Below are 26,863 nucleotides of genomic sequence, written 5' to 3' on the forward strand. Positions count from 1 at the left end.
TCATGGTTGTGATCACAGCCACAGCCACCTTGCTAGGAAGACGGTCGTCTTGCTTGCTTTTCGCCTGCGGGAGTTTGTACAGGGCTCGCTCATAACTGGGAAGGGATGTGATGACATCTTCCAACGCCATGATGTAGAGTCTTCTGTAGCCGTTTTGTCATTTGTACTTCGAACTAGCACAGAGGGTTGCACAGCCTGCCAGGAACTACACGTCAGTTAATCCCACGCAACCCGGCTTGTCCAGCCAGAAATATTAATGAAACCACTTGATATACCTACTTTAACAGCAGCACTCACCACTGCAGCACCGGGTAGGTACAGATATCAGGTACCGGTAGTTGTGGGACACAAGCTCACCACCAATCGCACCTAGAGCTAGCATGACGCAGAAAAGCGACTTCGACGACCTTCTGTTTCCGAAGCGCCTGGTCCTGCGTTTCGACAATAAAGGGCGCAGAAAGCACTGGCACGCCTACCGCAGCGCCGTAGAGACCTTCATCCATCTCAGGGGCCTCGAATCGCATCTCCAAACCGAGGGTGTGCCTCCTACTCTCGAGTTGGACGAGAAGGAGCGGAGAAGATGGGAGGCGGACGACAAGCTGTGCATCTCTATCATCACCCTCAACATCAAAGGGGAGCTGCCTGGGTGGCTCGGGAGGATGTACGAGGAGGGAAGGCCGGCGGCGGCGTTGTGGAAGGAGCTCTGTGGTACCGGTGGGAGCTATCCCATGCGCGTCGGGCAGAGCAAACCGATGTCGCGGGAGGACGATTTGTTTGTGAAGGTGCTCATTGGCGTCTCGTTCGCTGCCTTCATCATCATGGGGTTTATCATAGTCATTAAGGCCCCTCCGAGTGCTTTTGAAACTCCAGGTCGCTTTTAATTGTATCTTCCCCTCACACCACTCACCTTCCAGGCTGGCAGAACCTACCGGGCGAGTGACGAAACAAGTTGAAGTCAACACACTCAAAAAACAACGCGCTCTCGCAGCGCTATCCAATGTTTGCAAAGATGTCCTTTCAACGCACCTTCAACAAGGTGAGTGTACATGGGATGTGTAGGAATTAGAGTAGAGGGTGTATTAAGCGTAACCAAGGCAGTGTACCAAGTAGTACCAACAAGCCACTATACTCACAATAACGCATCGAAATCCACATCCAATAACGAACGAACCCCGCATCATCTAAAACATGCTACCGAAGAGCCCACGCTGCCGTCGTGGGGTGGGCTGCACATCCGGTCGCAGAGTGGCCAAGCTGTTCAGCTGCTTCATCACCTGTAAGTAGCAACGCGTCAGCACACTATGCTCGAGTGAAGCCACGCTAGGGTATCGTACCTCCTCGAGCTTGTCTTTCCGTTCCTGGAGGTCGAGATGCTTCCGTATAATAGGGTTCTCTCGGGCAAACTCGACGATCTCCTTCCGGTCCAAGTCGTACAGCAGTCGGGAGTCGATCTCGCGGGGGAACTGCAACAGATGTGTTAGCGACAAGGTGCATGCTCAAATCACGATCGAGGGTACCTGGTAGAAGAAGTGGTCCAAAAGCTCGATATTGATGAACATGGCGGAGGTGTATGCGAGCTTGTCTGCGACTACGTTGAGGAAAGCTTCCGGGCAGAGCACGTCGCTCTCGGGACCGGCCTTGCACCGCTTCGACTTGAGCGCGACGAGCCTGAGCTTGAGGATGCCTATGCGGTCGTTGTACAACATCGCATGGCGGGCTGGGATGTATCGTCAGGATTGGAACTTAACATCCCTCATACACAGGACTCACCATCGAGTATCTGTCCTGGGGGATATCGGTACTCCTCGATGCTCGCATCCACCGCTGCGGCCTCTTCCTCGTTGGCGGCAGTCAGCCGCCTCTGCTTCCTCTCCCGCTCCTTCATCTCGAGCTCCTTCACGTAGCCCACGAGGTTGTTCAGCCGCCTGCTCCCGCCAACCCTGCTCTTGATGTCCTTCAGCTTCTCCTCGCACAGCTTCATCTCGCGCTCGAACAGGCCCACAGCCTCGACGCGGCCCGCCTCCCACTCGCGCGGCTCGACCTCGACCTCGAACTTGTACGGCTTGATGCAGTTCTCGACCTGGTCCGACGTGACCCCGATGCGCTCGCGCAGCAGCACGTGCGAGAACTCGATGAGCCGCTCCGCCGCGCGCGGGTGGAAGCTGTACGGGTCGCCCTGCGCGATCGAGTCGATCAGCGCGCGCAGCCCGTCCGCGACGAGCAGCGTCGAGTCGCGCCCGACGCCGCTCTTCGTGAGCAGCGACGACGCGGCGTCGAGCTTGTACCGCCAGTACGGCTCGACGTCCTCGGGCTTCACGCGCGCGTCCGCGCCGAGCGCGGTCAGCTCCGGGGCGCGCTTGTCCGTCCAGTACAGCTGCTCGAGCACGTCCATGACGCGCTCCTCGAGCATCGCCTTGAGCTTCGCGCGCACGGCGGGCTTGCGGAACTCGGCCGTGTACTCCTTGAAGCGCGCCTTGAGGGTGTCCATCGTTTCCGCGACGTACGACTCGGCCGAGATGCGCCGGTCGTTGTACTGCACCTTGAACTGGTACTGCGCCTCCTCGAGCTCGAGCTGGACCGCGTTCGTGATCCCGTGTAGCGAGGACGCCATCGACGACTCGAGCACCTCCATGAGCCGCCGCCGGAGCGTGTCCGTGCCGGCCATGACCTTGGACTGCTTGCCGAAGAGCTCGCGGTGGGCGCCGAAGTATTCATGCTCGTTCTGCCGTGCGACGGTGCTCAGTCTGTCCTTGTTGACGGTCTTGCCGTGGGACTTGCAAATGACGCCAATGTAACCGAGGTGCAGCGGGTAGCGGTTCCCAGCGAGGATCGTTGCGCCCTGCTCGGGAGGGACTAGGTCCATCTTGGTGATAACCCCAATCGTCCGCAGCCCGAGCGGGTCGACCTTCCTGCTCGCGCGCAGAGCGGGCGAGTTCGCAAGATCGACATCCGCAGCACAGACGGCCAGAATGATATTGGGCTCGCGGATATACCGCTCACAAAGGCCAGCGATCTTCTCCTTGAGGGTCTCTGGCTGGTCCATGGAAGCGATCTGGATGTACCCAGGCAAATCGATGAGGGTCAAGTCGGGCACGTGGGGACTGTATATGCGAAGGTCGATGGGCTCGTTGGAGACAGCCTCAGATGCAGGAACAGCCAGGTTGAGGTCGGTGAGTGTGCGCTGGATTACGGTAAAATCGGTGATTTTCCCGAGTCCCAACGCGGGGAACTCGCCATACTCCGGAGTTTCTTTGCCGTTTTCCGCAGGAGTGTGGATAAGCGTGAGCTCAATGGGCCTGCGAGTGACCATGTTGTTTCCCCTGCCCAAAGCTGTTAAGTCGTCTACACTTAACAACGTGTACGGCAAGCAACACTCACTTTGGAAGGAATTCGTGTCCGACGATAGCCTCCAGGACGGAGCTCTTGCCGGAGCTCTGACTGCCAATGACGACGATGCTTGGAAGCTTCAGAGCGTCGCTCTGGTCGATGCTGATGAGCATGGTCCGGATCTCAATGAGTTTCCTGGTCAAATGCATCAAGCCGTTCTGCCGTCCGTCCGTCCCGTCGTCCTCTCCCGCTTTGGAATCCGACGCAGAGAGCGTGGTCGCCGCCAACATAGCCGCAAGAGCCGCGGCATCGTCTCCGGTTGGCTTTCGTTTCCTTGACGAAGGACCAGGGTCTTCACCATCGTGTCCGGGGCCTCCACCCTCGGAAGAAGCGAATAGGTCCTTCAGGAAGTCGGGAGTCTCGAAGGTGGGTAGTTTGACGTCAGATATTCGGGAAGACACGTCCTTGACAACACCGGACGCAGTACCGAACGCGTCTGTTACTGTGTCTTGTACCGTGGACATGAAGTCGGTGGATTTCTTCCTAAATTCTAGGATTCAGCAATCAGTGTCATAGTCCGTATATGTAACCTAGATCCCACCCAACAAGGGAGCTTCTAGGAATGGTCGGATATCTTTTCTTCCACACAGGCGTGCTTCCCGAGAACAAGCAATCAGCACTCACCCTCAAACTTGTAGTTCGCATACGTGAACCCTCCAGCACCCACAGTCGCCGTCGCGATCGGAACCCGGAACGCACGCAAGATGAAGCGCGGAATCGCCGTATACGACAGAGCACGGATGTGCATATGCCGAACGTTCGCGGGAGACACTCCATATCGTGAACGCGTCCGGAGGTGTGTGTTCGTCAGGAAGGTTGCAAATTGCCTGTGTATCGGGCGTGCCGCGAGAGGGGAGTTACGCGCAGCAGCAGCAGATGCAGCCGCCGCGCCGTAGGTCGACGCCTTGCGTGGAGAGAAGGAGAACGCGGATGAGACGCGACGGCGGAAGGAGGAGTACATCCTGCGCGCTCTCCGGATGGGTTCCTTCTCAGAAAATGTGGTGTCTGCCTAGTTCGCCTTGGTAAGAGGGGTATCTCTAGAGCTCTTGAGGCCCAAAAGTCCGAGAGAGCAGAAAAGTAGAAGAGAAGACGAGCAAGGTGCAGACGGAACGCGGAGCAAGGCTTAGAGAGCCGCACCGTTACGCTCAGTCGGCATGACGAGATGACGCGGCGATCGAAAGGGGCGCAGCGGAGACCGATTCCGAACCTGTCGGAGACCAAAGGACTTGCTGTTTCTCCGGCTCGAGTCCAGCGCTCTTTCCACCTTGGCATTCTCCCTCCTTCTGAGCCTCTTCGTCCAGTGGTTGCCTTCGGACCTCCGTGTCGTTCTGTTTCACTGGGTTATAAACATCCTGGGAACTCTTGCAGTGCCTCTGCTGTTTGTTTCTCTCATGGAACTTCTTCTCAGTAGACTTGAGGATCGCGTTATTCTGGCGGCACCCCGACCATCTGGTGACTCCCCTGGTTTAATCGCGGACCGCGCGACCGCGATGCGATTTGTGCGATAGCTCTCTTGCTCTTATACTTGGTCGTGTATCCGCCCTTGTCCTCGGGCCTACCTGTGTAACTGCTCTGCCCAACTGCTCTAGGCACTACTGGTCGCAACATGAGCTCTACTGCCAACAGTACTCCTCCGCCCCCGGGTGTCTATGTTCCTGCTGTTATCTTCTTCGATGAGGATGAGGAACTTGACCTTCCTGCCATCAAAGCCCATGTTCTCCGTCTCGCCAAGGTACGTGTAAACTGTGTCGGTATCCGCGCACCCCGAGGGCGAAAGAGTCCTCGGTAAGATGCTTCACGTGCACGACGTCTAGCTCGGGGCCGTCTATAGAATCATCTGAGCTGTTTCGCTTATTGCATTACAGGGCGGCGTCACAGGCATTCTGGTGCAGGGCAGCAATGGCGAGGCCCAACACCTCTCGCACGACGAGCGTTCGCTCACGATTCGCTCCGCGCGCGAGACACTGAACGAGAACGGGTTCGAGAACGTGCTCGTCATCGCCGGCACCGGCGGGCAATCCACGAAAGAGACCAAGAAGCTCTGCGCGGACGCGAAGGCAGCGGGCGCGAGCCACGCGCTCGTGCTCACCCCGGGTGTTTGGCCGCCACAGATGACGAAAGAGCGTATCCTGAAGTTTCACAGAGACGTGAGTAAACATGCCAATATGTTACGACCCCGGATCCCTGACGAGAAGTGCAGGTGGCGGACGCTTCGCCCATCCCTACGATGGTCTACAACTTCCCCGTTGTGACCGCGGGCCTCAATCTCGACTCGGACATCATCGGCGAGCTCGGACTTCACCCGAACATCGTTGGCGTGAAGCTCTCCTGCGCCGACGTCGGCAAGCTGCACCGACTCACCTCCACGCTCCCCGCGTCCAAGTTCGCGACCTTCCCCGGATCCTCCGCCGTCTTCTTGCAGGGCCTCCTCTCCGGCAGCGCAGGCGTGATCGGAGCCCTACCGAACGTTGCGCCCAAGGCCCACGCCGAGCTATACAAGCTCTGGAAAGCCGACAAGCTGGAGGAGGCGGAGAAGCTGCAGGCGCTGTTGGGCCAGGCGGACTGGGAGCTGCAGAAGCTGGGGAGCATTGCAGGGATCAAGGCGATCGTCTCCAAGCACTTCGGATACGGGAACACGAATGTTCGGGCGCCGCTGACGCCCCGGGACCTGGAGGCGGCGGGCGCGGCTGCATCTGCGAAGCTGGAAGAGCTGATCGCGCTTGAGAAGAGTTTGTAAACCGCCTGTCGTGCCGTTCGCGCCAGGTGGGTGGCGGGCGGTGTTGGGTTTGGGGCAGTCAAAGCGTATGTACAGTAACTAGGTAGACAGCTATGTCCAGAATACAGAGAATTATGCAATGGGATACGGATAGCGAACGACAAGATAGCGAGGCCCGCGCAGATCAGAGCTTCGCCTTCGTCTTCGCAGCCTGGGCGCATCATCAGCTCACGCACAAGCACGCTCGCGTAAGCACGGGGGGAGACGGGGGGCCACGCACCTTCAGGATGCCGTCGAGCTTCGTGGCGAACATCATGTTGCCCTTCGTCTTGAGCTTGCCGGTCATGAACGCCTTCTGGCCGTCGAGCTTGCCCTCCGCGAGCTGCTGGAAGGTGTCGTCCGAGAGGAGGATGGTCACGTTCGCCTTCTGCTTAGGGGCGCCCTTGTAGACGGTGCCCGTCTGCTTGAGGTCGATCGTCCAGACGCCCTCCACGCCCTCTGCGTTCTTCACGCGCATCTCGAAGACGCCGTTCACCTACGAGGGGGCACCGTCAGGATTTGGCCCCGGGGGATACAGGGTGCAGAGAGAACTCGCTTTCTTGATCTGCGACTTCTTCTCCTCGTCGCTGTAGCTCTCGAACACCTGCGCGAGGGCCGCGAGGATCTCGGAGGACTTCGGGACCACGCGTAAGCTCGGGCGGACTTCACAACAATCCCGGAGGACACACCTTGAACCCTTCAATCTTGATGTCAGACATGGCGGCTTTTGGCGGTGTGGCGGGCGTTCAGACGGGCGGGTTGGCCGGGCACAGCAGAAGAGGTGGTGCGGTTATATAGCAGGTGGTGAGCGCGGGAGGAGAAGGCACGACGGCGCGCGCCCGTCCCCAGGTTGATGATGTCTCGCGATCATGGGGACGCTTAGCGCGCATGTGATATTGCCCGGCCACCCAATGCATCCTCTTCTCCCTGCCACCACCATGGTCGAACTTCGGGGCTGGCAATGACGTCCATGTGCATCTGAAATCCTCTGCTTGTGCACGAGACTCCCTTCGAACGGTTGTCCAGGACCTGCATGGAAGCACAGGAGCGCTGCTAGCGCTCCGGCATCGGCATACCGCCATGGCGGTCGTACCATACACAGCGCTGCTACTCGTATGCAGATCTTGCAACAGGGCGGCGATATGTAATGTGGCCAGTACATGTCGCGCCACATCCGCATTTACGACTTCAGAGAGACAGGACGTGTTTCACACCCTAAAAGCTATGAGCGTGGCAGCGGCCGCATACGCACCATGGCAAAAACCTGAACGGTATATGTTTTGGTGAGCACATCATAAATCAGGCAGTAAACCCATCCTAGACCCCAGCTCATCATTCTCGTTAGTTTCATAGGTACTATCCTTGAGCTCGAGTACGAACGTCTATAACAAACGCTTGCGGCCGGCTTGACGGGACGGCCCGTACGCGTACTTAGCCACAGCTTCCTCCACATCCCGCCGTTTTTCGTTCGTCCAAGTGGGTCCTTTGGAAAAGAGACCAAGCCGTCCAGCTACGTATTTGCCGTCCAGCATAGCGTTTTGAGTTCATTGGTTGTTTTCGCGCGTCAATAGGCCCCGGGGCTTCACTTCTGAGTTCGCCAGCCTCAGCCGCAGCTCCTGTCATTGCCCTTCCTTCCTCTTTCGATAAAAAGGCCAGGTTAGACGGTCGGCTTCACAGCATCGCTAATGTCGCGTTGACATAGCTTGCCCTACGCAGAGTGCCACGCAATGGATACGATGGCGTACGGCCCACATGCAGATAGGAAACCCCGTTCACTGCGAATTCGGTTACACCGAGGATGGAGGGGAGGTATGCGGAGACTACGAAAGCTGACCTGCCTTTCACAGACACACAAACACCGAGAGGTTCTAGGAAACGAGTTCAGCCCAACTGGCATGGTGAAGTAAAGCTGTGAGTTGGTTGTGATAATCCCCGCTCGCTCTGGGTAGTAGTAGTGACACAGAAGAAGAGCGAAACCTATCCGAGTTTCCCATATACGCCCGCAATGGACGCAATTTGTGGTAGCCTGCGCGCCTGTCATGGAAAAGGATCTGAGATTGGCATACTAGTAGGAAGCTCACGAACGGTGCGCACCTAAGCGATGTCGTCGGTCCTAATAATGCTTCCGTTCAGTTGTGCATTGGTAGGTGGCTTCGTCCGGCTCGCCTCCGCCATGTCCTCGCTGCCACTTGACTGCGAAATGAACATGTCAATGGCCATAGGAGATGATGCGTGCGCGGCGTCGATGAAGTGCATGGGGCCAGAAACCGCGGTGCTTTCGTGCATCGGTACCCCTAGCGCTTCACTGAGGCCGATGCGGGCGATGATGAGCGTGAACGATATACCCTAAGAAATGATCGGTTTGTCAACAGCGGCAGGTACAGACTAGTGGAGGCATGCGCACGATGAGCGGGGGAAGGATGGCGTTGGTGACGAGCACCAAATTGGAGTTGGCCAAAAACGTGACGAGGTTGAAGATCAGCCCGACGGAGTAGACGGCTTGCGACTGTACGATAGTCTTCATCACGCGCCAGGGCACGGTGTCATACAAATTTTCCGAGAGATGTCTTCTGGCTCGTTTATCATGCCAATAAAGACGGCCGAGTAATAGGGCTGTGCAAGTATGCTGAAAGGTAAGCGATGAAACCAACGGGCAGGCTTACTCCGAGGAAACAGCCTCACTCACATGTTGTGCCAAAGTTTGTGAAGAGAGTCATCAAAAAGTACGCAATCAAAGGCGAACGAGCTCCTGAGGTGAACACAACATCCGAAGAGGTCGGTGGACCGCCTTCCAACAGCGCCTTGCCAAATAGAACGGTGGTGACTACACGAGGTAGCATTCAATAAACACTAAAATGCGAGGGCTGCCAAAAGAACGCTCACCCAGGTCACCGATGACTAGGAGGCCAGGCAAGACGAGAGATATATACCCACCGCCCCATACTATGAACACCCGGTACGCCTGTTCGAGACAATCAGCATTAGTCGGCTGGCCATATTCCTGTATAGATGGAGCTGCCAGGCGCTGACCATGAATCCGTCTCCGAGGAGGGTCAAAAAGGCAAAAATGGCAGCGGAGACACACAGGAACGGGGCGTCCCCGGCCCCCGGATTGTTGAAATAAGCCGTAGGCCCACCGGGAGTCGTGCTGTGATCAACGAACGCCAACATGATGGGACGGAAGTCCAGTACGAGGTACTAAACAATGCAGCCGCTCAAACTTTGGTTCGTGAAGTATCCCGAGCAGAGATGAAAAAAGCGTACCGTGCCAGCGCAGAGGAACATGACAGTAACGATCGCGCTCAACCAGATGGTCGGGTAACGCGGTCGCCTTCTGCGGTGCTGCCGATGTACCAAGATCCATAACGCAATGGGATATAGGATGCAGAAGGCTCCGAAGAATAGGACTTCTGCAATGATAGAAATGAGCTGCCAAGCAAAGTTATCGAATATACAGCATTCATATAGATAATAGTACTTGCCTGTATCCGTAGTAAAAAGAGGTCCTGCATTGTGAGCGTGGGTGCGCGACTCCGTGGAGAATGGGGCAAGATATAGGCCCCACATCGAGCATGGGAATAGCCGGTGTGTAGTCAAGTGGCCAACCGTGCGATGAGTAGCCAAGTGCGGCGGTCAGACGCTGCCTCAGTTGTGTTGGGGATCAGATATTAGAAGACACGTTAACGTTCGTGCCCCTGTCAAAAGACTTTAGTGATGCAATTATCAGCTGGGGCAGAATCGCAATGACTGCTGACCTGACAAATATAGTCGCCATCGCACCCAAATGTTCGGGCTCGATGGAGGCGTTGGATAGGCCCCCTCTTTTGACAAAGAGCTCGAGCCGAGCGCGAGAAATCACCATATGATGCTTCACATGGAAGTTTGAGCCTGTGCTTCTGAATTTTGAATTAAGAGAAACGGGCGATACGGACGGCCGTCAAAAAGTGGTCTGAATCTTTAAAGCGACTTACTCGTGTATAGCTAGAGCCCGGATGTTGTGTCCAATTATAGCCTGAACTCAACTTCACGCAGAGGCTGGTCCTGCTGACCGTCACTTCTATCCACCTTGCCCTAAGCGCGCTTTGTGCAACGGACCGTAGTACTTCCAAGCTCAAGGCTGGAACGCTATCAGACTTATGAGTGATATGGATCAATGCATCTGGTGATTCCGAAGTTGGAAAAGAGCCTTACTTCAAGTACAAGCCTGGCGAGCTATCCCCAGCCCTCCGTCTTAGAACCGTCAATCAAAACGCTAACACCTTTCTTTCCAAGCATGCGCTAAAGAATCGATGATGTTGTTGAAATAATGTGTTCTCACACCGTGTACAGCACGTATCGCGATAGCCTCTAGAGACTCGGTACGTCAACAAGAGCTGTGCAGAAGACAGTCAGACGATACGTACCCGAACCATGTCCACATCTATGCCACGTAGTCTTGACTGCCATGCGCCGGGTCCTCTTCCAAGTTAACCTCCGAGCAGGTAGCCCCAGTGCTAGTCTTATCGGACTGACATTCCGTGTCCTAGCCGTTGTCCATCGGAGCGATGATCAACAAAACTTCTGCGGTGTAAATACATCCACTGGACTGCGCCACGTTTTTCCCGATGGTATGGTCGCCATCTTGGCAGAGAGAAGACGCACTCAACCACTTATCGTCATTCGCACTACGGCCCTTCTTCCGGCCAACTAGGTTCTAGCTTCATGCTTCTTCTCCGCCTCCCATCTGGCCCCGCGCTGTAACTTTGGCTCTCGGAACCCACGCCTGGCCTCTGTGCTTCTGCTTAGCTGTCCTCCTTGGACATCGTGCGCCACGAAGCCTGCCTCTGCCCGGAGCGCCAGTGCGATTGCGCGACGCAGCGAACGTGCTAGGCACTGGCGGGGCTTCAAGTGTATGTATGGCCGTTCTGCTGCTTGATTTCGATCTGCCCTCGTCTCGTGCTTGGGGGGAGAAGCGAGCATTCCGCTGCTTCTGAACCTCGTCTGGCTCCCATATGGCTCCCATAAAGCGAGCGGCGAAAGGGAGAAGTCTCGTTGGTGGAACCTCGCCTCAGCCTAGGAACACGACCAGCGATGACTCCCAAGGACCAGGAAGCAGTAGGGAGAAACGCACTAGACGACGCCCGCTCTGTTGACGACAGCGCAAGCCTCGACACGCTCAATGAGAAACGGCGGGCGACGCTTGCGGAGATTGACAGCGCGAGATTCTCGTGCGGCGTATACCCTCCGTCTCACTGGACTCTACTGACCGCGACGCCCCCAGTTGGTTCCACGTCCGAGTATGCCTGGTGGCTGGTGCCGGGTTCTTCACGGACGCGTAGGCACAGACGTCCTTTCTGAAGCATCTTCTGACGGTCGTGTGCTTCGCAGATACGACATTTTCGCCATCAATATAGCGTCCGTCATGTTAGGATATGTCTACGGTCATGGTCAGTGCTCAGTTGTCTGACAAGCGTGCCCTGATAGAACGAACATGCATACCTAGGCCACAAGCTGAGCGCAAACCAGGACCTGGGGCTGAAGGTCGCCACCCCGGTTGGTACCGTGTTCGGGCAACTCGTATTTGGCTGGCTCGGGGACGTCTATGGGCGCAAGCGTATCTGTAAGTATCCGTCCCCCTTGCTTCACATTCTTTATTTGCATTGGGGGCGACCGCTGACAACATGTTCGATACGAACCTGAAGACGGGTATGAGCTGATGCTCATGATCGTCGCGTCCTTCGGCCAAGCGCTCGCTGGGGAGGCACACGCCGCGAACATCATCGGTGTGCTCGTCGTCTGGCGGTTCGTCATGGGCGTCGGCATCGGCGGTGACTATCCGCTCTCCTCCGTCATCCCCGCCGAGTTCGCCTCGACGCGCATCCGCGGGCGCCTCATGATCGCAGTGGGGGCGAACCAAGGATGGGGCCAGCTCGGTGCGTGACCTATCCCCCCGCAACCTCGTCGCATTCCTGATGGGGGAAACACGTTACGCAGCGGCCGCACTGGTGGCGTTCGTGATCATCGTAGCGTACAAAGACACGCTCCTCGCGGACGACCCGGTCGTCTTCGCGCACGTCGACTACATGTGGCGCCTGCTCATCGGGCTCGGCTGCGTGCCCGGCGCGGTCGCGCTCTACTTCCGGCTGACGATCCCCGAGACGCCGCGGTTCACGATGGACGTCGAGCGCAACGTGCGCCGGGCGGTGCGGGACGTGGACAGGATCCTTGCGGCCGGGACGGGTAGGGCCGGCAGGATGGACGCGAGGGGGGAACGGGTGCGTGCGCCGCGGGCGACGAGGAGGGACTTTGCGCGGTACTTCTCGAAGAGGGAGAACTTGGTCCCGTTCGTTGCGATGTGCTACTGTTGGTTCGCGATTGACGTGAGCACCTGTCCTTCGATTTCGCGAAACGCGGATATGAGGAACGCACCTGGGCTGATGAGAGGTCGGCATTGCAGGTCGCGTTCTACGGGCTTGGGCTGAACACGGCGATCATCCTCCAGGCCATCGGATTCGGCACTCCCAGCGCGGGCGTGACGGGGACAGCGGCGGTGTACGAGAACCTCAAGAACATCTCCGTCGGGAACATGATCCTCATCGTCGCGGGTCTGATCCCCGGGGCATGGACGGCGTTCCTCGTCGTCGACTCCTGGGGGCGCAAGCCGATTCAACTCCTTGGCTTCGTCATGCTCACCATCCTCTACATCATCATGGGTGCGCGATACTTGGGCTTCCTCTGTGCCTGTCGCGCGTGAACTAATGATGCAACCTCGCTCAGGTTTCGCATACGAGATACTTACCGCGACGTCCGCGAGGCGCAAGGTCTTCGTGTTCCTCTACTGCCTCACCAACTACTTCTCGAACTTCGGGCCCAACTCGACCGTGTCCGTCTTTCCGGGCGAGTCGTTCCCGACACGCTACCGGTCGACCGCGTTCGGCATTGCAGCGGCGAGCGGCAAGCTCGGCGCGGTCGTGTCGCAGGTCGGGTTCGGGAAGCTGGTCAATATCGGAGGCGAGAACGCATTCGTGCCACACCTGTATGTCCTTCGCCTTCCGCGGGGCCGAGCGGTGCGGTCGCTGATGTTCCGCATCGCCGTAGATTGGAAATATTTGCGTTCTTCATGCTTACTGGGGCACTGGCGACACTCGTCCTCAAGGAAGGAAAACAGCGCACCCTTGAAGATCTCTCGAACGAGAAACAAGAGGGCTTCATTGAAGGTGCGTGTGTCCTCAGGCTATCGACTCCCTATGCTGTACTGACTGTATACACTCTAGGAACTGCGTACAGGGAAGCCGACGCCGAAGGCATGGTATGCACGCGAGAGGGTGATGACTCTCGGTGAATGCTATCTAGCGAGGGAGACTAGGTTATATCTGCTGGGGCATCGATGCATGTGACCACATACCTTGTGCGCTGAAGCGGGGTAGAGATCCTGTGCCAAGGGGCTTGGGAGAGTGAACCGCAGCCGAAGCCGGGCAGATGGTGTGCATTGGTGCGCTGCCCTGGGGCGAAAAAGGATGTTATTACACCTGAGCTCAACCGATGGTCTTCAGAGATCGCATTGAATATAGGGCTCAACTGCTGAGGTTGTACAATTGCGCTCACCGTGTACATATCAATACAAGGATATTCCCCAGCAGAAGAATCGCTATCGCTCTTCCTTGATGGACACGCGCTTCCTCAGACGCGTCTTGGGAGGGGAACTCGTAGGGGCCTCCTTCTCGGGAAATGGATCCTGGGAGGAAGTCTTGGGAGGTCGTGGCGGGAATATGACATAGGTCAGAGCTATCGAGACCATGCGAGCGGTGTAACCGAAGAACGCTGCGCATATGCACGCTACGCCGACGAACACATAGATGGGGTATACGTTGCGGGCGATAGAGAGGACGATGTTGTATGGGGAAAAGACGAAGACCTGGAGGAGAACTTGCGACAGCACGATTACTGGGGACAGCAGGTATATGATGGGACTGTAGACCAGTGAGAGAGGGGAGAACGAAAGGCGCGCAAGCGTAGCGGAGGCGCGCGAGAGGTACGAGAAGGAGATCGCAAGGACATGGCCGGCTGCACGGGCGAACTGGACGATTGGTGGCTCGTTGGACAGCGTCGATGCCACCGGGAGGTCCGCAGACAATGTCGTTGGCAAGCTCATCGTCGCGGCCGCATGCGGGGAGTCGCGTCGCGCAAGCTAGAGGATTGGGATGATGGCGTTGCAGGAAGCTGGAGTCGAACAAGCGCCCTAGCTTGCGAGGCGTTGTTTGGTCCAGAAGCTTTTGCCAAACAAATACGTAAGGCAAAACGCTACGCCGGCGTCCGGATAAAGCAGGTGTAGAAGGAATGGGATCACTTCACATCGACTTCACATCTCAAATTTACATCGGATATCGATGCTCGTCTCCTTCTCTCTTTCTCTCTTCCCCCCACCATCACTATGGTGCTCTGTGCGCGCTGTGTGCAACCTTTGGGCCTTTTCTACACACAAGAACGTCTCTGGCAACGCTTGAACTTTAGCTCATCGCAGTCATGGGCGAAGTCGATGTGGTCTTCGGGTCATCTAGGAATGAAGAGCACCTCTGGTATCGACGACAGCCGTCAAAGACGCGGAGTAAAGTCACAGCCTTGGTTACTCTGTCTCTATGTCATCGATATCGTCGTACGGTCCAGCTCAACTTGAAGTGTCAGCCGCCGCTCGAAACTGTTATAGTCCTCCCTCTCAATAATAATTCACAATGAACGCTCACTGAAGGGACTGCGGCCTCAGCTTATGCTACGCATGAGCCGATGATACTCTCACAAGTACGCACGTAGACCGCCATAGTGTCGCGGTGCGCTCATACTCAATTTCTTGGTTTATTCGCACTCATATCTCTTGAGTACACAGGTAACGCATTGCGCTATATCTTAAACAGGCATTTCTTTGAGTGACACCTCTGCTCTGAGCGTGCACGGGCGGTCACTTTCCATCTCTGAGTCTCTTGGCCGTGTGTCTCGTGGTCGCATTGTCCCCATTTTCTAGGTGCTGTGATCCAGGCTACAGAGACAACATACGGAGAGACTGCGATACCCTCGTGCTGTGAGAGTTGGAGTCATCCTGCGCATCTTGAGCGCTGACGACTAGATCTCCGCCAGGTGAGTCAGACTTGTTCAGCAACCACTTCCTCTCCGCCGTGCCACCTCCAGAACGTCTCCCCTTTACGCACCCACTCCCCTCTTATCGTGCTCCTTTGCCCACCACTAGAGTCTCTTCATGGAAGGCTCAGGAAGACAGTAGATTCGCATAACGACCAACGTTCTGGTCATACCTATGGGTAGAAGAGACTACAGGAACATGAGACGCTCAACATCGTTCCCCAATACATAAGGTAGGCTGTTAAAGGTCCACAATAATATGATATACAGACGATAAGGCTCAAAATATACACAGACCGGAAGGAAGAAAAGGGAATATCGTCCACGAAGCGTGGCAAGCAGGAGATGTAGGGCATACGTAGCTGTGGCATAAGCGAAACCGTCGTATTCGCTGAGCACACAGTTCAGCCACGAAGATGTTCGCGTCGCAGCGATGTACGTACCATGGCAGTATCTCGTCTCGCGTCGGTACATGCGGGTGCTCACAGGTTCGCACTCGCACTCAGGCCCATCGCTCGCGCCCCGGCTCCGATTGCGCCCTCCCATCCTAGGAAGCGCTCGCTCGAGACCTTCTCCGGCGAACCGTAGGCGAAGTCCTCTCCCGTCCACGATGAGACGCCCTTCGACCGTGCCCACACGGAGATGAACAGGATGCGCTTCAGCTTCCGGTTCAAGAAGAACCAGTGCGAGCTCCAGAGCAGCGCGCCACGCCGCCGTATAGGCCGCCCGCGCATAATCCCTCCGGTTTCATCGCTCGAGCCAGTACTCCTCCGCCGTGCAGGCGCCTCGTCGACGTCGTAGTCGTCAAACTGAAACTGCACACCGTCGTCGTCGTCGGACTCTTCGCCTGCAGGGACGTCGTCCTCGTCGTCTTCATCGTTCGCGTGAGGGTCGAACTCGATGTCGGGTGTGTACGAGTACACCTCGCAGTCGGCGAGTTGTATTGCCTTGTCGAGCGCGCCGTATAGGGTCGGGTGGGTGCCTGACTGAGCTTTGGACGGCGCGCGAGGACTTGGACGGATGTAGAAGTCGAGCGGCGACGAGGATGTCGGTACAGAGGAGGGGAAGATATCCGACGACGATGGTGGGTAAGAGGAGTACGTACGGGGCGCATGCAGCCCGGACCGTTGAGGTGAGACCAACGTCGTGCTAAGCGCGTTGAGGACGCTCGCGCCGCTCTCCTCGCGATTAAAGTGGTAAGGCCGGACGTCGGAGAACTCGTGGTCCGGGAAGGCGACGTTGAGCGTCGCGATAAGCGTGTAGAGCGTCTTCCGCGACTGGCTCTCCTGCATAGGTCCGAAGGGCGTCATCTCGGACTCCCGGTCGAGCGCCATGTCGGAGGGGAGCGGGGGCGAGTGCGAGACCTCGTCGGCGTACGCGGACTCGAGCGAGCGGAAGAGCTTCTTGTCGCGCTTGATGTTCTTGCAGCTGTACGCCTCTATGCGCGTGTGCACGGAGCACTCGGGGCCCTCGTGGGTCAGCGCCTGGGCGAGGCGGGACAGCTCGGTCATCTCGATGTACTTCATGTTGCTGGGGTTGTGTCGGGGGTAGCTGAGGTGGTGGTATGCGGCCGAGGAGGGTTGAGGTGCCTATAGGGTGGCGGTAGGGGCTGCAGGGAGTATAGGCTGCAGGGGGAAGTGCGGACTGCGGCAGGCCAGGTGACAAAGGGCGGCCTCGGAGGGTGCGTTTGGACGAGACACTGCAGGAAGATAGAGGTAGGTCACTGATAGGGGCGCTGACAGGCCTGCTGGAGGGCTTGTCCTCGCTGCGGCGGTCGTGGGCGGCGGGGAGCTGGCGGGATGATGGCGGGAGGGGTGAGAGGCGTGCTCTCTTACGGGAACGCCGCGCGGGAACTTGCACGTCATGTTTGGGCCCCGTTTGGCTTTCTCCGACCACCGTGCCTTCCGCCGCTCGTCCCCCTTCGACTCGCACGTTCATCTCGGCGTGCGCGTGTACTTCTGACAATACAGCTACCTGTTGTCTATTCACCTAGGAGACCCACGAAGCGGGCAGTATCTATAGACTCGCCCCTATCTGCACAGTTGCAGAAGTCATGCATGTCCGATGCGCACAACACATGAGCAGACATGAGCGCTATTAAGCCCATAGTCGCTTTGTGTCCCGTTTTAACTGATGTATCTATACGCTTATTGTCGTACTTCGCTGCTTCACGCCAGCAACTGGATTTATTCGAGCGCATATAAGCATCCCGTCGGGCACCAGTCGACAGATAAGCAAATAAGCATTCGAATCTGTCCACTGTGGGATTCGATCGCGTAGCCAAGGTGGTTCTATGGGCGCTTGCACGTTCAGCGGGCGCTCAAACGTGCGATCGCCTCGAGGCTCGCGAGTCGCGATCGACTTCTTGAAATCTCCGTCCACCTGCCGCTATAGCCTACGCGCCAACCATGATACCGAAGCACGCTAATCCATACGTTCTCACCGACCAGACTATTGTTGTGTCCAGGGCCGCTCTGCGAGAAGAGGATGATGACGACCGGGAACCCTTGGACGCGTCAATGCACCCAGAGCGTGCAGAGATGCTCGCGAGGCTGGAAAACATCCTGAAGCGGTCTATCGAGGACGTGCTTCCTTCAAGCATACACACGGAGGTGGAGGCGGAGGCGGAAGAGGATGGCGCGTCTCGCAAGAAGAAACGCCGCAAGGTCGAGGAGACGAAAGAGGAGCACCCCGCGCAGCCTGTTGCAGTCCGTACGTCTCAAGCACATTTACTTTCGCATATCCTCAGGTGAACTCATGAAATCGTGTTCAAGCATTTCGCTTATTGTCAGGAATGGCGCAGCCTAAACCTATCCTACTGGCACCGAAAGCACCGCGCGTTATAATGTGCGTGGATCAACTCCTGACTGACCGTGGAGCACAGTTCTGATATACATATGTAGATCCGTGCCTCCCCAAGCTGCAGATACCAAGGCAGAAGCAAAGCAGAGAGCAGCGCGTGCACGCGAGGTCGCGGTAGACTTCGACTGGGTCATGGACCAGTCTCGCAAGCCATGCTGCGTGAGTACCAGAATGCTCCGCGCACACATGCTCTCATACTGGCCGACCCACCAGCCTTTGCCGAATGCGAGTAAGAAGCTCAAGACCGTGAGCGCGCGAATACCGTCCCCTGAGGCTCGCCTCTTCCTGCTCGAAGTATCGAAACCCAGCCCCAAGCCTCCACATCCCGCCTCGATCGACCCTACCCTCCCCGTCAAGCCATCTCCTCATCAACACAAAGCAACAACTTGCCCGATCATCACAGCAGAGGCCCCAGTCTCGTCCCCGGATGTGCGAAAGCGCAGCCGCAGGAGGGGCAAGTCCCACCCGAAGCCCGCCATACAGCCTGCATTCTGGAGACCGCAAGCGGGCATGGGTGGGAAGAGCCTGGGGTACGCATGGGGCTACGAAGGCAGCTGGCCAGTGGCGGAGGGCGAGACACCCCGTTACTGGCACGACAGTATGCGGAAAGCCGTCCTCGAATAGCGAATACATCGAGGATTCAACATCGCATTCCCCGTCCGATAGGCTGCGCTGTATTGTATGCGTACAACATTTCGACACCAGCCTCCCGCCGCCGCTACAACTTCAAGACGTATGCGCACCCAATCACAGGCTCATCTCGTCGTCCCCAGCCACGGCGGTCTGCGCCACCTGCTTGCCCTTCGCATCCCGGTGCTCGCGCATCTTCTGCTCCCAGCTCGCTTCACTGCCCGGGGCGGGGCCTAAGACGCCGAAGACGCCCATATCCGCGCTGGACTCGAGGGCGAGCTCGAGCAGCTCGAGCACGTAGCCGTTGATGGGGTCGATGCTTAGTGCCTGTACGGGCGTCAGGGGAGTGCACGACAGAGAAGGAGCCGGAAGGTGGAAATGCGGAGACGTACTTCGTGGTATCTGACGATCGCTTCTCCTAAGTTTCCGAGCAGGTGCTCGGTCAGGCCTACGAAGGACAACGCGGCGACGTGTCGGTAGTCGATGAGGAGCACGCGGAGGTACGCGTCTCGGGCATCATCCAAACGGCTGCAGAAGCAATGACGATCAGTCGTTCCGTCCCGTATGCGGGGAAGCGTTTGGCCGCGTGGGCATACCCGATTCTGCGCAGCGCGGTGCCGAAGTTGATGAAGGTGGGGATCCAGGCGACCTGGGACGTCTGCACGACGTCCGCCAACTCGAGCGCCTCCGCGAAGAATCTGACTGCGTTGTCATAGCTGTTGCGAGAGCGCGTGAGTACATGGGCAGCATGCGGCGGGGGGAGATGACGCACTCCTCGTTCATGAACGCCATGACGCCGCGCTCGTTGTACAAGAGCGGGTCCGAGTCGCACATGTGGTGCGCGGCCAGGAGGGCCTCTTCTGCGAGCTTCAGATTCGAGAGAATCATGTGCTCCATACCGACGAACATCAGCGGTAGGTGAGAACTACAGGTCGATGTCGGTGTTAGAGTACATGCGCGAGTAGGCACGAGACGTGCATACCCGGTATAGAGTCTTGCGCATGTCGAGTACGCGGTCACCGCATGATCGTGCTCGCCTTCCATCGAGAAGGCATGCGCAAACGCGATCCAAGCAGGTGCGAAGCGCGGATCCATAAGCGACGTTTTGCTACGGGGCAACTTCAGACCTGTTTGCCTGGTGAAGGAGGGGGAAAGGCCTACCTGAAGTACGTTCGCGCTTCTGGGAACTTCTCGACGCACATGTACCACATGCCGACGGCGAACCAGCTCGTTGCACTCTCCGGCTCTTTCTCGACGAGGTCGTGCGCGAAGAGGAAGAGCTTGGAGTTGAGGTGCTTGATGTGGTACATGCACGCGACGTGTAGAGGTATCGTCGCTTTGTGTATGCTCACGAGCGACAATATCCTACGAGCGGTCAGCTCACGCAAGTCTGACAAGGAGAGTGCGCGACCGTACCTGGAGGTGACCGCATAGCAGTCCGCCCATCTCAACTGAGTGTATAAGGCATCCGCGAAGCTGTAAAGCACATCTGGGTTGTCTCCGAGACCCCACTCATCCACTAGTTTTCGGCGAACAATGGCTTGGTCGTCTGTATGCTTGTACTTGCGTAGACGGGATAGATACATAAGCTTCATGAACTCCGCGTCCGCAGGGGTTTGCTCGCGGTATGCGAGGTTCTGAACAAACTCCCATTCTGAATACTTTATCAGTTGTGATCTCGCGCATTGGCCAAAATCACACTACCTTCCTCGGGTGTCATCATCTCGCCGTCCACGAGCTGCTCGAACGCTTCGTAACACTTCACGTCGAGCGCCAGGGCTTCCATGAAAGAGTTCTTTGCTTGGTCGCCCCGGTTCAGCTTGAGCATGAGTAGCCCGCGCAGGTTGCACATTGAGGCTTCAATCTTGATACCGCCGTCCATGTTCGGGGCGTCGGGCCCACCCTTTCCGGAATTTCTGAAGGGGTTGGACTCGCCGAGCATCTCCAGCGCGTCGCTCCATTTGCCTTGCCGCATTTGACACTGCGCTGCAAGATATCGGCAAGCTACACTCATATCCACGAGGCGCGACACGCCGTCTTCGTACTGTATAGCGACGTCGATCATCTCGCCCGGGCCCATAGGGAGCCGCTGCACGCCCGGGGCTAACTCGCCGGCGTCGGGGAAACCACCGGTGGTTGGGGGAGGCATCTCGCGGCCTTTGCCCTTCACATTCGCAGGGGCGAACGGAGGCTGAAATGTACCTTTAGCCACCGACGCGAGAGGGCCTGTGCGGGGCGGGGTGGTGGGGAAGGGGCGAGTGAGGAGCCGCTCGGCGCGAGAGTATTCGTGTTTGAGGAAGTAGGTCTGAGCGAGCCAGAACGCGTCGTTTGGGTCATCTGTGACGAGGGTCGTTAGGAGGTTAGAAGTGCGAGGGGCGCCGCTAACGCACTTGTCCAGCTCACGATCTTGTCTCCCCAGAACGCGGCGGAATCATATAGATGCTGCATGAGCGCGTCGTGCCGCCACAGACGCATCCGGTCCACAATCCCCCACTCATGTCCCTCCTCATCGTCTTCATCATCCGCGTCATCTTGAAATACATCCGTGGTATCGTTTGCGAGCGGATGCCTGCTCGCGTTTGTCTTTGTCCGCCTTGGCAATCGCGGAGAAGAATGCCGGGGCGAAGTCTGCAAGATGGAGCGGCTAGGGTCGAGATACGACTGCCTGTTGTTCGATGCTCCACTGGTGTTGGCTGCCGCGAGCGAGTCGACGAGAGACTGCGGGCCGAAGGAGAAGGAGTTGTTGATGGAGTGGCGGGCGCGGGACCCGGATGGCGAAGGCAGCCGCGGTATGGCAAAGCCTCCTACTGGTGGCGGAGTACCTGCCATTAAAAAGACGCGTTCGAGTTGACTTCAAGGACGCTGCGTCGCGCAATGAGCACGAAAGCCAACGATGGTGCAGACGAGATGAGGGAGCGGAGGAAGATGCGTGCAGGGGCGCGCGCTGGTGGACGCGACGCGATCTGCTACCCCACGTGGCCGAATATGGGCGTCTACTCAACGATCGCGCTTCGTCCAAATTTTGGTGGGTTTCGTTCGCAGACCACTTTCCTCACACCGCGCATTCTCTGCCTCGCCTCCCTCATCTCGAACTCCAACACATTTTCTCAGATCATAACGACATGGCTAAAGGTGCTGCAGCGGCTGAGAAGCCCACAAAATTGGCCAAGAAGAAGTCCCAGCAGGACTTGAAGGCAGACGCGCCCATCAAGACCAAGAAGGCGAAGCAGGTAGAGGAAGTGGCTACTCCTGCTGCTACCGAGACTCCCTCGTCATCAAAAGCGAAGAAGGAGAAAAAGGAGAAGAAGGGCAAGGAGGCCGTGAAGGAGTCTGAGTCGGCACCCGCACCCGCACCGGTCAAGGCGAAGGGCGAGAAGAAGAAACAGGTGTCCATCGCGGAGGATTCACCTGCTAAGGCGGAGAAGGCGGAGGCTGCGTCACCCGCGGACAAGAAGAAGAGGAAAGCGGCCGCTGTGGAGGAGAAGGCTGAGGAGAGCCCAGAAAAGTCGAAGAAAAAGCGAAGGGGGTCCGTCGCTGCTCCCTCTGCCGAGGTCGTGAGCAAGGAGGTTGTAAAGGAGGCCGCAAAACCCAAGTTCTCAAAGAAGAGCAAGCCCACCCCTGAGGAGTCGCCCGTCCAGCCTGCGCCGTCCAAGAAGGAGGGCAAGAAGACGAAGGCGAAAGCGGCTCCCAAGGCCCCCTCACCTGAACCCGCAGAGTCTGCGGACGAGGCTGAGGCGGACGAGGCGGAAGAAGAGGATGGAGAGAAGGAGTTCTACGGCTTCTCTTCAGACGACGATGATTCGTCCGACGAGGAAATGGCGGACGACATTCCCGGTATCGACATCGGTAAGCTGCCGACGATTGCGAAAGACGACGAGACGGTGAAGCGCAAGCTTGAAAAGGCCAAGCGGAAACCGGTATGTGACTTCCCCCCGGATCGCAACTTCATCCTTACCTTTCTCCGCTTCACAGACAGAGGACCGCGGCGTGATCTACCTCGGACGGATACCCCACGGTTTCTTCGAGGCTCAGATGCGCGCATACTTCGCGCAGTTTGGGACCGTCACCCGCCTTCGCCTCTCCCGTAACAAAAAGGTATGGTTCTAACCTCGCTACCTAAATTGATGCTCATACTCACGCGGCGTGAACGAACAGACTGGCAAGTCGAAGCACTACGCCTTCATCGAGTTCGACTCGTCCTCGGTCGCACAGATCGTCGCGGAAACAATGGACAACTACCTGCTCATGGGCCACATCCTCACGTGCAAGCTCATCCCCAAGGACCAGGTGCACCCCGAGCTTTGGGTCGGCGCGAACAGGAAGTGGAGAGCCGTCCCCCGCGATCGTGTCGCGCGCGTTGCGCACAATAAGGTGAGGCCCTAGCGAGTTCCGGTAACCTGATGATGGAGAGCTAATGTGTTTTATGTGCAGCCGCGGACAGAGGAGCAGCAAGACAAGGCGGAGAGCCGGTTGCTGAAGCGCCAAGATCAGCGCAAGCGCAAGCTGGAAGAGGCGGGGATCAAGTATGACTTCGAGGCAGTAGCATACGTGAGTCTATCCCTCAACAGCGGTTTTTCTCGACACGGGCTTCTACCACAGAACCTACCGCTAATTCACCCTGCAGAAAAAGAAGCCCAAGGCGACTGAGGCATAGGGCTTGTCATGGCTCGCCGTCCTTACCACGGTCTTTGGGTTTCCCTGGTCTCGCTCGGCAGAGGCCATAGCTCGCTTGTGTGACTGGCACTTCAATTACGACACACTGGATTCGTAGATCCTCGCACCCACTATGACGTTGACATATCGCATCCTCATACATTCAATCTTCAAGACGTGTGCACGTTCCACCCGCTATCTGTTCCTATGCTGCAGACGTGCCGGCGCAGCAGCCTGAGCTTAGTGCTCCCCCGCCACACTGGTGTCCCTGGCTCGTGATGCCCAGGCTGTCGTGCGCCCGGGACGTCCGTGTCATTGCCCGCGTGCCTGGATCTTCTCCCCACATCGCGCCGCATATCGCCTCGCTATGTTTGCATCACACTCAGGGAATGGGCTCCAGGTGCCGCAGATGTCGGCGCACGGCGGCGAACAAGAGGTGCCCGAACTTTGTATGGTGGCACTCATCGCATCTTGTGAAACCCTGACGTGTCTTCGCGCTGGACAGCGTGGGGGGAGAGGGCAGAGCCTGCGCACACGACTGACAGACGAACGTGCTTGTAGGTCATCACGGCAGTCCGGCGGGGCGGTGGCTGAAAATGTTCCAAGTTCACGTTCAGTCTCTCAGCACAGCACAAAACGTATTTTGGATACCGGCAATGGAGCAACATGGGCTACGTACGCAGTCCACAAAGCACCACCCGGACATTGTCCCACCCGTCCTTTCGCTCCCGCTCCGCTCCATCGCCCGCGTCGGCACTTCTCTTGCAGTCCGCATTCCGTGAGGTCCGATTGTGCGTCAAGCGTGCCCCCCACCTCGTGCCAGTGAACATTGGTTTCCAGGTACGTGGAAGCGTGATGCATGCGTCGCGCGTACACCGGCGAGGTTGAACGTTGAGTTCACCCAGAGGTCTTCATCCGCGTCCGTTCCATCGACCCCCTCCGCCTCGATACCCGTCATTCCTAGAGCGTCCTCCCCTCTGCTGGTCGTTCCACCGTTCCTGCGACTCCTCAGCACGGCGGAGGTCCTCGCGCAGAAGCTTCATCGTCTCGTTATGATACGCCTGCTCGTACTCGGCCGAGCCCGCCTCGAACGCCACCCACGCCTTGTCCCGGAAGTACCGCTCGCGCACGGAGATGTCGAACGCCAGCACGGCCTCGAAGTTCCGCACGAAGTCGCGCTGGCCCGCGAGGTACTCGTAGTGCGTGCGGAAGCGCGCGACCTCCACGCGCGACAGGAATGCGTGCAGCGCTTGCAGGAAGTACGGGTACGCCTCGCGCCAGTCGACGGGCAGCATCGCGTCCTCGCGCGGGTAGTACGGGGTCGCGTCGATGCAGGGGACTTCGTTGAGCGCGCCGTCGCAGCGCTCCTCCCAGGCGAGCTCCCAGGGGTGCCTGTTCACGGCGGCCATGGATTGGATGGTGAACATGGTGAGCGGGATGTGGAAGCCGTTCTTGAGCGACGTGATTATTCGCTTGTCGACGTGGAGGGGGCGGTATGCGAAGAGGTCGGGTGCGTCGGGGTTGTCTCGGATGAGGTCGTCTTTTGCGAGGTTCGCATTCATGTTGGTCTCCGGCACGACCTCGTCCAGGAGGCACAGCAGCTTGACCTGCACCTCCCTGTCCGCCTCCAAAGCAAGCCTGAGCAGCTTCAGGACAGCGTCACTCTGGTGTACAGTGGGGGCTCCCCCGAAGACTGCAAGCGGGAGTGCGCTCAGCAGCGGGATTTGATGGACCGAGCCAAAAGTCACGAAGGGCGGCTCAGCGACCCGCTTTTGAGAAGGCTGCGTACCCTGAGGTGTGGCTTTGGTCCCTTCGAGCCCGCCTTCGACTCTCTGCCTCTTCATAGCGGGCTGGCTGCCTCCGGCTTCGGTTTTTGTGCCGTTAACCTGGCTATATGCGCCCGCTTTTTGCGTTCGTCCCTGGGTGACTGGGCGGCTAGCGTTGTTCATCGAATCCTTCGGATTGACGACGAGGACAAGGGGAAGGTACGCGTGGCTGCGCTTTCAGGAGACTGGTGAAAGTTGCGTTGGAAAAAGCTCACCGTAGTCTTCAGGTCTTTGCAAGTCTATATATGATGTGGCCTGCAGCTTCGAATTCCATCCTGGAATTTACGCGACAGCCGTCTCCCCATCTTAGTAAGCACAGCCACGCTCTCTCAAAAATAATTTTATATCCTAGGTACCACCGAGACTCTGGTGGGAATTGACATGAATCCGACATCGCGACACCTCGTTGTATGCAGATGGACCGTTATCGACCACCGTAAATTCTCTCATATCGGCTTTATTAACCCGAGCACCTTCGACCGGTTCACCCTCGCCCCAGGCGTGACTTAGACTCGCATGCAGGCTCTCTCTCTGTCGCTCCCCCCTCCCCCCTTTCACCATCTCTTCGACGAATGCCCGTTCGTGCGGTCGTACCGGTCGTTGACGTGACCTCTTCCTCCACGCGCCGAGCCCCACTGTTCCTGCTCTTGCCCGGTTTGGCGGAAAGCTCTCTCCTCGCGGTCGCTCAAGCAGTGGTCTTGGAAGTCCCAAGTATACTTGTGAGATCCGGGCTCGAACGTCTCCCGCCCGTTCTTATTGAAGTACCTGCCGCGCACGCCCATATCGAACCTCAACACCGCCGCGAACTTCAAGTCGAAGTGGTTCTGCCCCGCGAGGAACTCGTAGTGCCTCCGGAAGCGCGCCACCTCCCCCTCCGGCAGAACGGCGGGCAGCGTCTCGAGGAAGTACCCGTACGCCTCGCGCCATTCGTCGGGACGCATCGCGGCCTCGGGGGGCCAGGTCGACGTGACCACGCAGTTCACGTCCTCGTCGTTGACGCCGTCGTCGCGCTCCTCCAGGGTGAGGACCGTCCAGTGCTCGCGCACGGCGGTGAGGGCGTCAGCGGTGAAGAGGGTGAGCGGGATGTTGAAGCCGCGCTGTAGTGAGAGGATGATTCGCGTGTCGACCTCGAGAGGGTGCAGCCCGAAGAGGTCCGGTTTTTCTTGGAGGCGGGCGCGTTTCGCGGGTGGGTGCGAGTCCTCGGTGTCTGGTGCGACTTCCTTCTCCAGGATGCACAGAAGCTTGATCTGGGTCTCCCTATCCGCCTCTAGCGCACGCCTGATTAACTTCAAGACGGAGCCGCTACTGTGCCCAGCTGCGCCCGGCGCATCCTCGGGGTGCTCCCGTTTCAGAGTGGGCTGGCTAGAACTTCCACTCCCGACGTCCTGGCTGTATGCGCCCTGTGAGCGAACCGGAGCGGTTTGACGGGAACCAGTGCTGGTCATTTTGAGCAAGTGCCGCGAACGATGGCGGCGAGGGGATGCCGAGTGTGCGCGAGGCCTGGGGAGAAGATGGGCGTTCGTGTCAGAAGCACTCACCGTACCGGTACCGTAGGTTTATACAACAATGGCCTCGCGATACGAATTTTGCCCTGGAAGGCGTATCAGCGACCTCTACACATCATAATCACCCTGGTACTTTG

The 26,863-nt window shown here is 57.9% G+C and overlaps 10 protein-coding genes across 10 annotated transcripts; 3 read left to right on the forward strand and 7 right to left on the reverse strand.

The window, feature by feature from the left end:
- Positions 1 to 1,078: 1,078 nt before the first annotated feature.
- On the reverse strand, positions 1,079 to 4,462 carry TRAVEDRAFT_150323 (dynamin-related GTPase MGM1). The gene is made up of 6 exons (XM_008041606.1): positions 4,012 to 4,462; positions 3,379 to 3,877; positions 1,771 to 3,320; positions 1,518 to 1,717; positions 1,335 to 1,463; positions 1,079 to 1,274 (listed from the first exon to the last, which is right to left on the reverse strand). Exons 1-6 carry the CDS (start codon positions 4,346 to 4,348, stop codon positions 1,182 to 1,184), a joined length of 2,808 nt encoding a protein of 935 aa, XP_008039797.1. The 5' UTR covers positions 4,349 to 4,462; the 3' UTR covers positions 1,079 to 1,181.
- Positions 4,463 to 4,936: 474 nt separating this feature from the next.
- Positions 4,937 to 6,954, forward strand: TRAVEDRAFT_29711 (dihydrodipicolinate synthetase). Its single transcript, XM_008040972.1, has 6 exons — positions 4,937 to 5,119; positions 5,253 to 5,534; positions 5,588 to 6,314; positions 6,384 to 6,638; positions 6,699 to 6,776; positions 6,832 to 6,954. The coding sequence occupies exons 1-3, from the start codon at positions 4,994 to 4,996 to the stop codon at positions 6,122 to 6,124; spliced, it is 945 nt and encodes a 314-aa protein (XP_008039163.1). The 5' UTR covers positions 4,937 to 4,993; the 3' UTR covers positions 6,125 to 6,314; positions 6,384 to 6,638; positions 6,699 to 6,776; positions 6,832 to 6,954.
- Positions 6,955 to 8,236: 1,282 nt separating this feature from the next.
- On the reverse strand, positions 8,237 to 9,427 carry TRAVEDRAFT_48745 (uncharacterized protein; the record flags this gene model as incomplete). Its single annotated transcript, XM_008041148.1, has 6 exons — positions 8,237 to 8,488; positions 8,547 to 8,755; positions 8,829 to 8,966; positions 9,026 to 9,104; positions 9,173 to 9,340; positions 9,407 to 9,427. 6 exons carry the CDS (start codon positions 9,425 to 9,427, stop codon positions 8,237 to 8,239), a joined length of 867 nt encoding a protein of 288 aa, XP_008039339.1.
- A 1,785-nt stretch (positions 9,428 to 11,212) lies between these two features.
- Positions 11,213 to 13,463, forward strand: TRAVEDRAFT_125282 (phosphate transporter; the record flags this gene model as incomplete). Its single annotated transcript, XM_008041607.1, has 9 exons — positions 11,213 to 11,349; positions 11,403 to 11,456; positions 11,510 to 11,568; positions 11,625 to 11,741; positions 11,824 to 12,054; positions 12,116 to 12,501; positions 12,579 to 12,834; positions 12,899 to 13,157; positions 13,220 to 13,463. 9 exons carry the CDS (start codon positions 11,213 to 11,215, stop codon positions 13,461 to 13,463), a joined length of 1,743 nt encoding a protein of 580 aa, XP_008039798.1.
- A 306-nt stretch (positions 13,464 to 13,769) lies between these two features.
- On the reverse strand, positions 13,770 to 14,273 carry TRAVEDRAFT_48747 (uncharacterized protein; the record flags this gene model as incomplete). Its single annotated transcript, XM_008041149.1, has 1 exon — positions 13,770 to 14,273. One exon carries the CDS (start codon positions 14,271 to 14,273, stop codon positions 13,770 to 13,772), a length of 504 nt encoding a protein of 167 aa, XP_008039340.1.
- Positions 14,274 to 15,376: 1,103 nt separating this feature from the next.
- TRAVEDRAFT_65435 (Maf1-domain-containing protein) lies at positions 15,377 to 17,115 on the reverse strand (the record flags this gene model as incomplete). Its single annotated transcript, XM_008041608.1, has 2 exons — positions 15,377 to 16,839; positions 17,086 to 17,115. 2 exons carry the CDS (start codon positions 17,113 to 17,115, stop codon positions 15,733 to 15,735), a joined length of 1,137 nt encoding a protein of 378 aa, XP_008039799.1. The 3' UTR covers positions 15,377 to 15,732.
- A 1,332-nt stretch (positions 17,116 to 18,447) lies between these two features.
- TRAVEDRAFT_169694 (TPR-like protein) lies at positions 18,448 to 21,571 on the reverse strand (the record flags this gene model as incomplete). The annotated part of the gene is made up of 9 exons (XM_008041609.1): positions 18,448 to 19,069; positions 19,135 to 19,270; positions 19,339 to 19,458; positions 19,515 to 19,667; positions 19,725 to 19,850; positions 19,904 to 20,107; positions 20,159 to 20,396; positions 20,447 to 21,079; positions 21,133 to 21,571. The coding sequence occupies 9 exons, from the start codon at positions 21,569 to 21,571 to the stop codon at positions 18,860 to 18,862; spliced, it is 2,259 nt and encodes a 752-aa protein (XP_008039800.1). The 3' UTR covers positions 18,448 to 18,859.
- A 231-nt stretch (positions 21,572 to 21,802) lies between these two features.
- TRAVEDRAFT_29715 (RNA-binding domain-containing protein) lies at positions 21,803 to 23,520 on the forward strand. Its single transcript, XM_008040973.1, has 5 exons — positions 21,803 to 22,659; positions 22,715 to 22,837; positions 22,898 to 23,113; positions 23,174 to 23,290; positions 23,367 to 23,520. The coding sequence occupies exons 1-5, from the start codon at positions 21,865 to 21,867 to the stop codon at positions 23,394 to 23,396; spliced, it is 1,281 nt and encodes a 426-aa protein (XP_008039164.1). The 5' UTR covers positions 21,803 to 21,864; the 3' UTR covers positions 23,397 to 23,520.
- Positions 23,521 to 24,306: 786 nt separating this feature from the next.
- On the reverse strand, positions 24,307 to 25,344 carry TRAVEDRAFT_21251 (uncharacterized protein; the record flags this gene model as incomplete). The annotated part of the gene is made up of 1 exon (XM_008040869.1): positions 24,307 to 25,344. The coding sequence occupies one exon, from the start codon at positions 25,342 to 25,344 to the stop codon at positions 24,307 to 24,309; it is 1,038 nt and encodes a 345-aa protein (XP_008039060.1).
- Positions 25,345 to 25,775: 431 nt separating this feature from the next.
- Positions 25,776 to 26,666, reverse strand: TRAVEDRAFT_48753 (uncharacterized protein; the record flags this gene model as incomplete). The annotated part of the gene is made up of 1 exon (XM_008041150.1): positions 25,776 to 26,666. The coding sequence occupies one exon, from the start codon at positions 26,664 to 26,666 to the stop codon at positions 25,776 to 25,778; it is 891 nt and encodes a 296-aa protein (XP_008039341.1).
- Between the last annotated feature and the right edge of the window lie 197 nt (positions 26,667 to 26,863).

Source organism: Trametes versicolor (assembly GCF_000271585.1).
Source record: "Trametes versicolor FP-101664 SS1 unplaced genomic scaffold TRAVEscaffold_7, whole genome shotgun sequence".
NCBI lineage: Eukaryota > Fungi > Basidiomycota > Agaricomycetes > Polyporales > Polyporaceae > Trametes > Trametes versicolor.

What these genes read in the sequence shown, in the direction of transcription:
- TRAVEDRAFT_150323 (XM_008041606.1), bottom strand. Translation starts at nt 4,348, where the DNA reads ATGTACTCCTCCTTCCGCCGTCGCGTCTCATCCGCGTTCTCCTTCTCT. An exon ending in GGACACGAATTCCTTCCAAA is followed by an intron (nt 3,321 to 3,378) that starts GTGAGTGTTGCT and finishes AGCTTTGGGCAG; the next exon opens with GGGAAACAACATGGTCACTC. An exon ending in TGGACCACTTCTTCTACCAG is followed by an intron (nt 1,464 to 1,517) that starts GTACCCTCGATC and finishes CATCTGTTGCAG; the next exon opens with TTCCCCCGCGAGATCGACTC.
- TRAVEDRAFT_29711 (XM_008040972.1), top strand. Translation starts at nt 4,994, where the DNA reads ATGAGCTCTACTGCCAACAGTACTCCTCCGCCCCCGGGTGTCTATGTT. An exon ending in ATGTTCTCCGTCTCGCCAAG is followed by an intron (nt 5,120 to 5,252) that starts GTACGTGTAAAC and finishes ATTGCATTACAG; the next exon opens with GGCGGCGTCACAGGCATTCT. An exon ending in TCCTGAAGTTTCACAGAGAC is followed by an intron (nt 5,535 to 5,587) that starts GTGAGTAAACAT and finishes CGAGAAGTGCAG; the next exon opens with GTGGCGGACGCTTCGCCCAT.
- TRAVEDRAFT_29715 (XM_008040973.1), top strand. Translation starts at nt 21,865, where the DNA reads ATGGCTAAAGGTGCTGCAGCGGCTGAGAAGCCCACAAAATTGGCCAAG. An exon ending in GCCTCTCCCGTAACAAAAAG is followed by an intron (nt 22,838 to 22,897) that starts GTATGGTTCTAA and finishes GTGAACGAACAG; the next exon opens with ACTGGCAAGTCGAAGCACTA. An exon ending in ACTTCGAGGCAGTAGCATAC is followed by an intron (nt 23,291 to 23,366) that starts GTGAGTCTATCC and finishes TTCACCCTGCAG; the next exon opens with AAAAAGAAGCCCAAGGCGAC.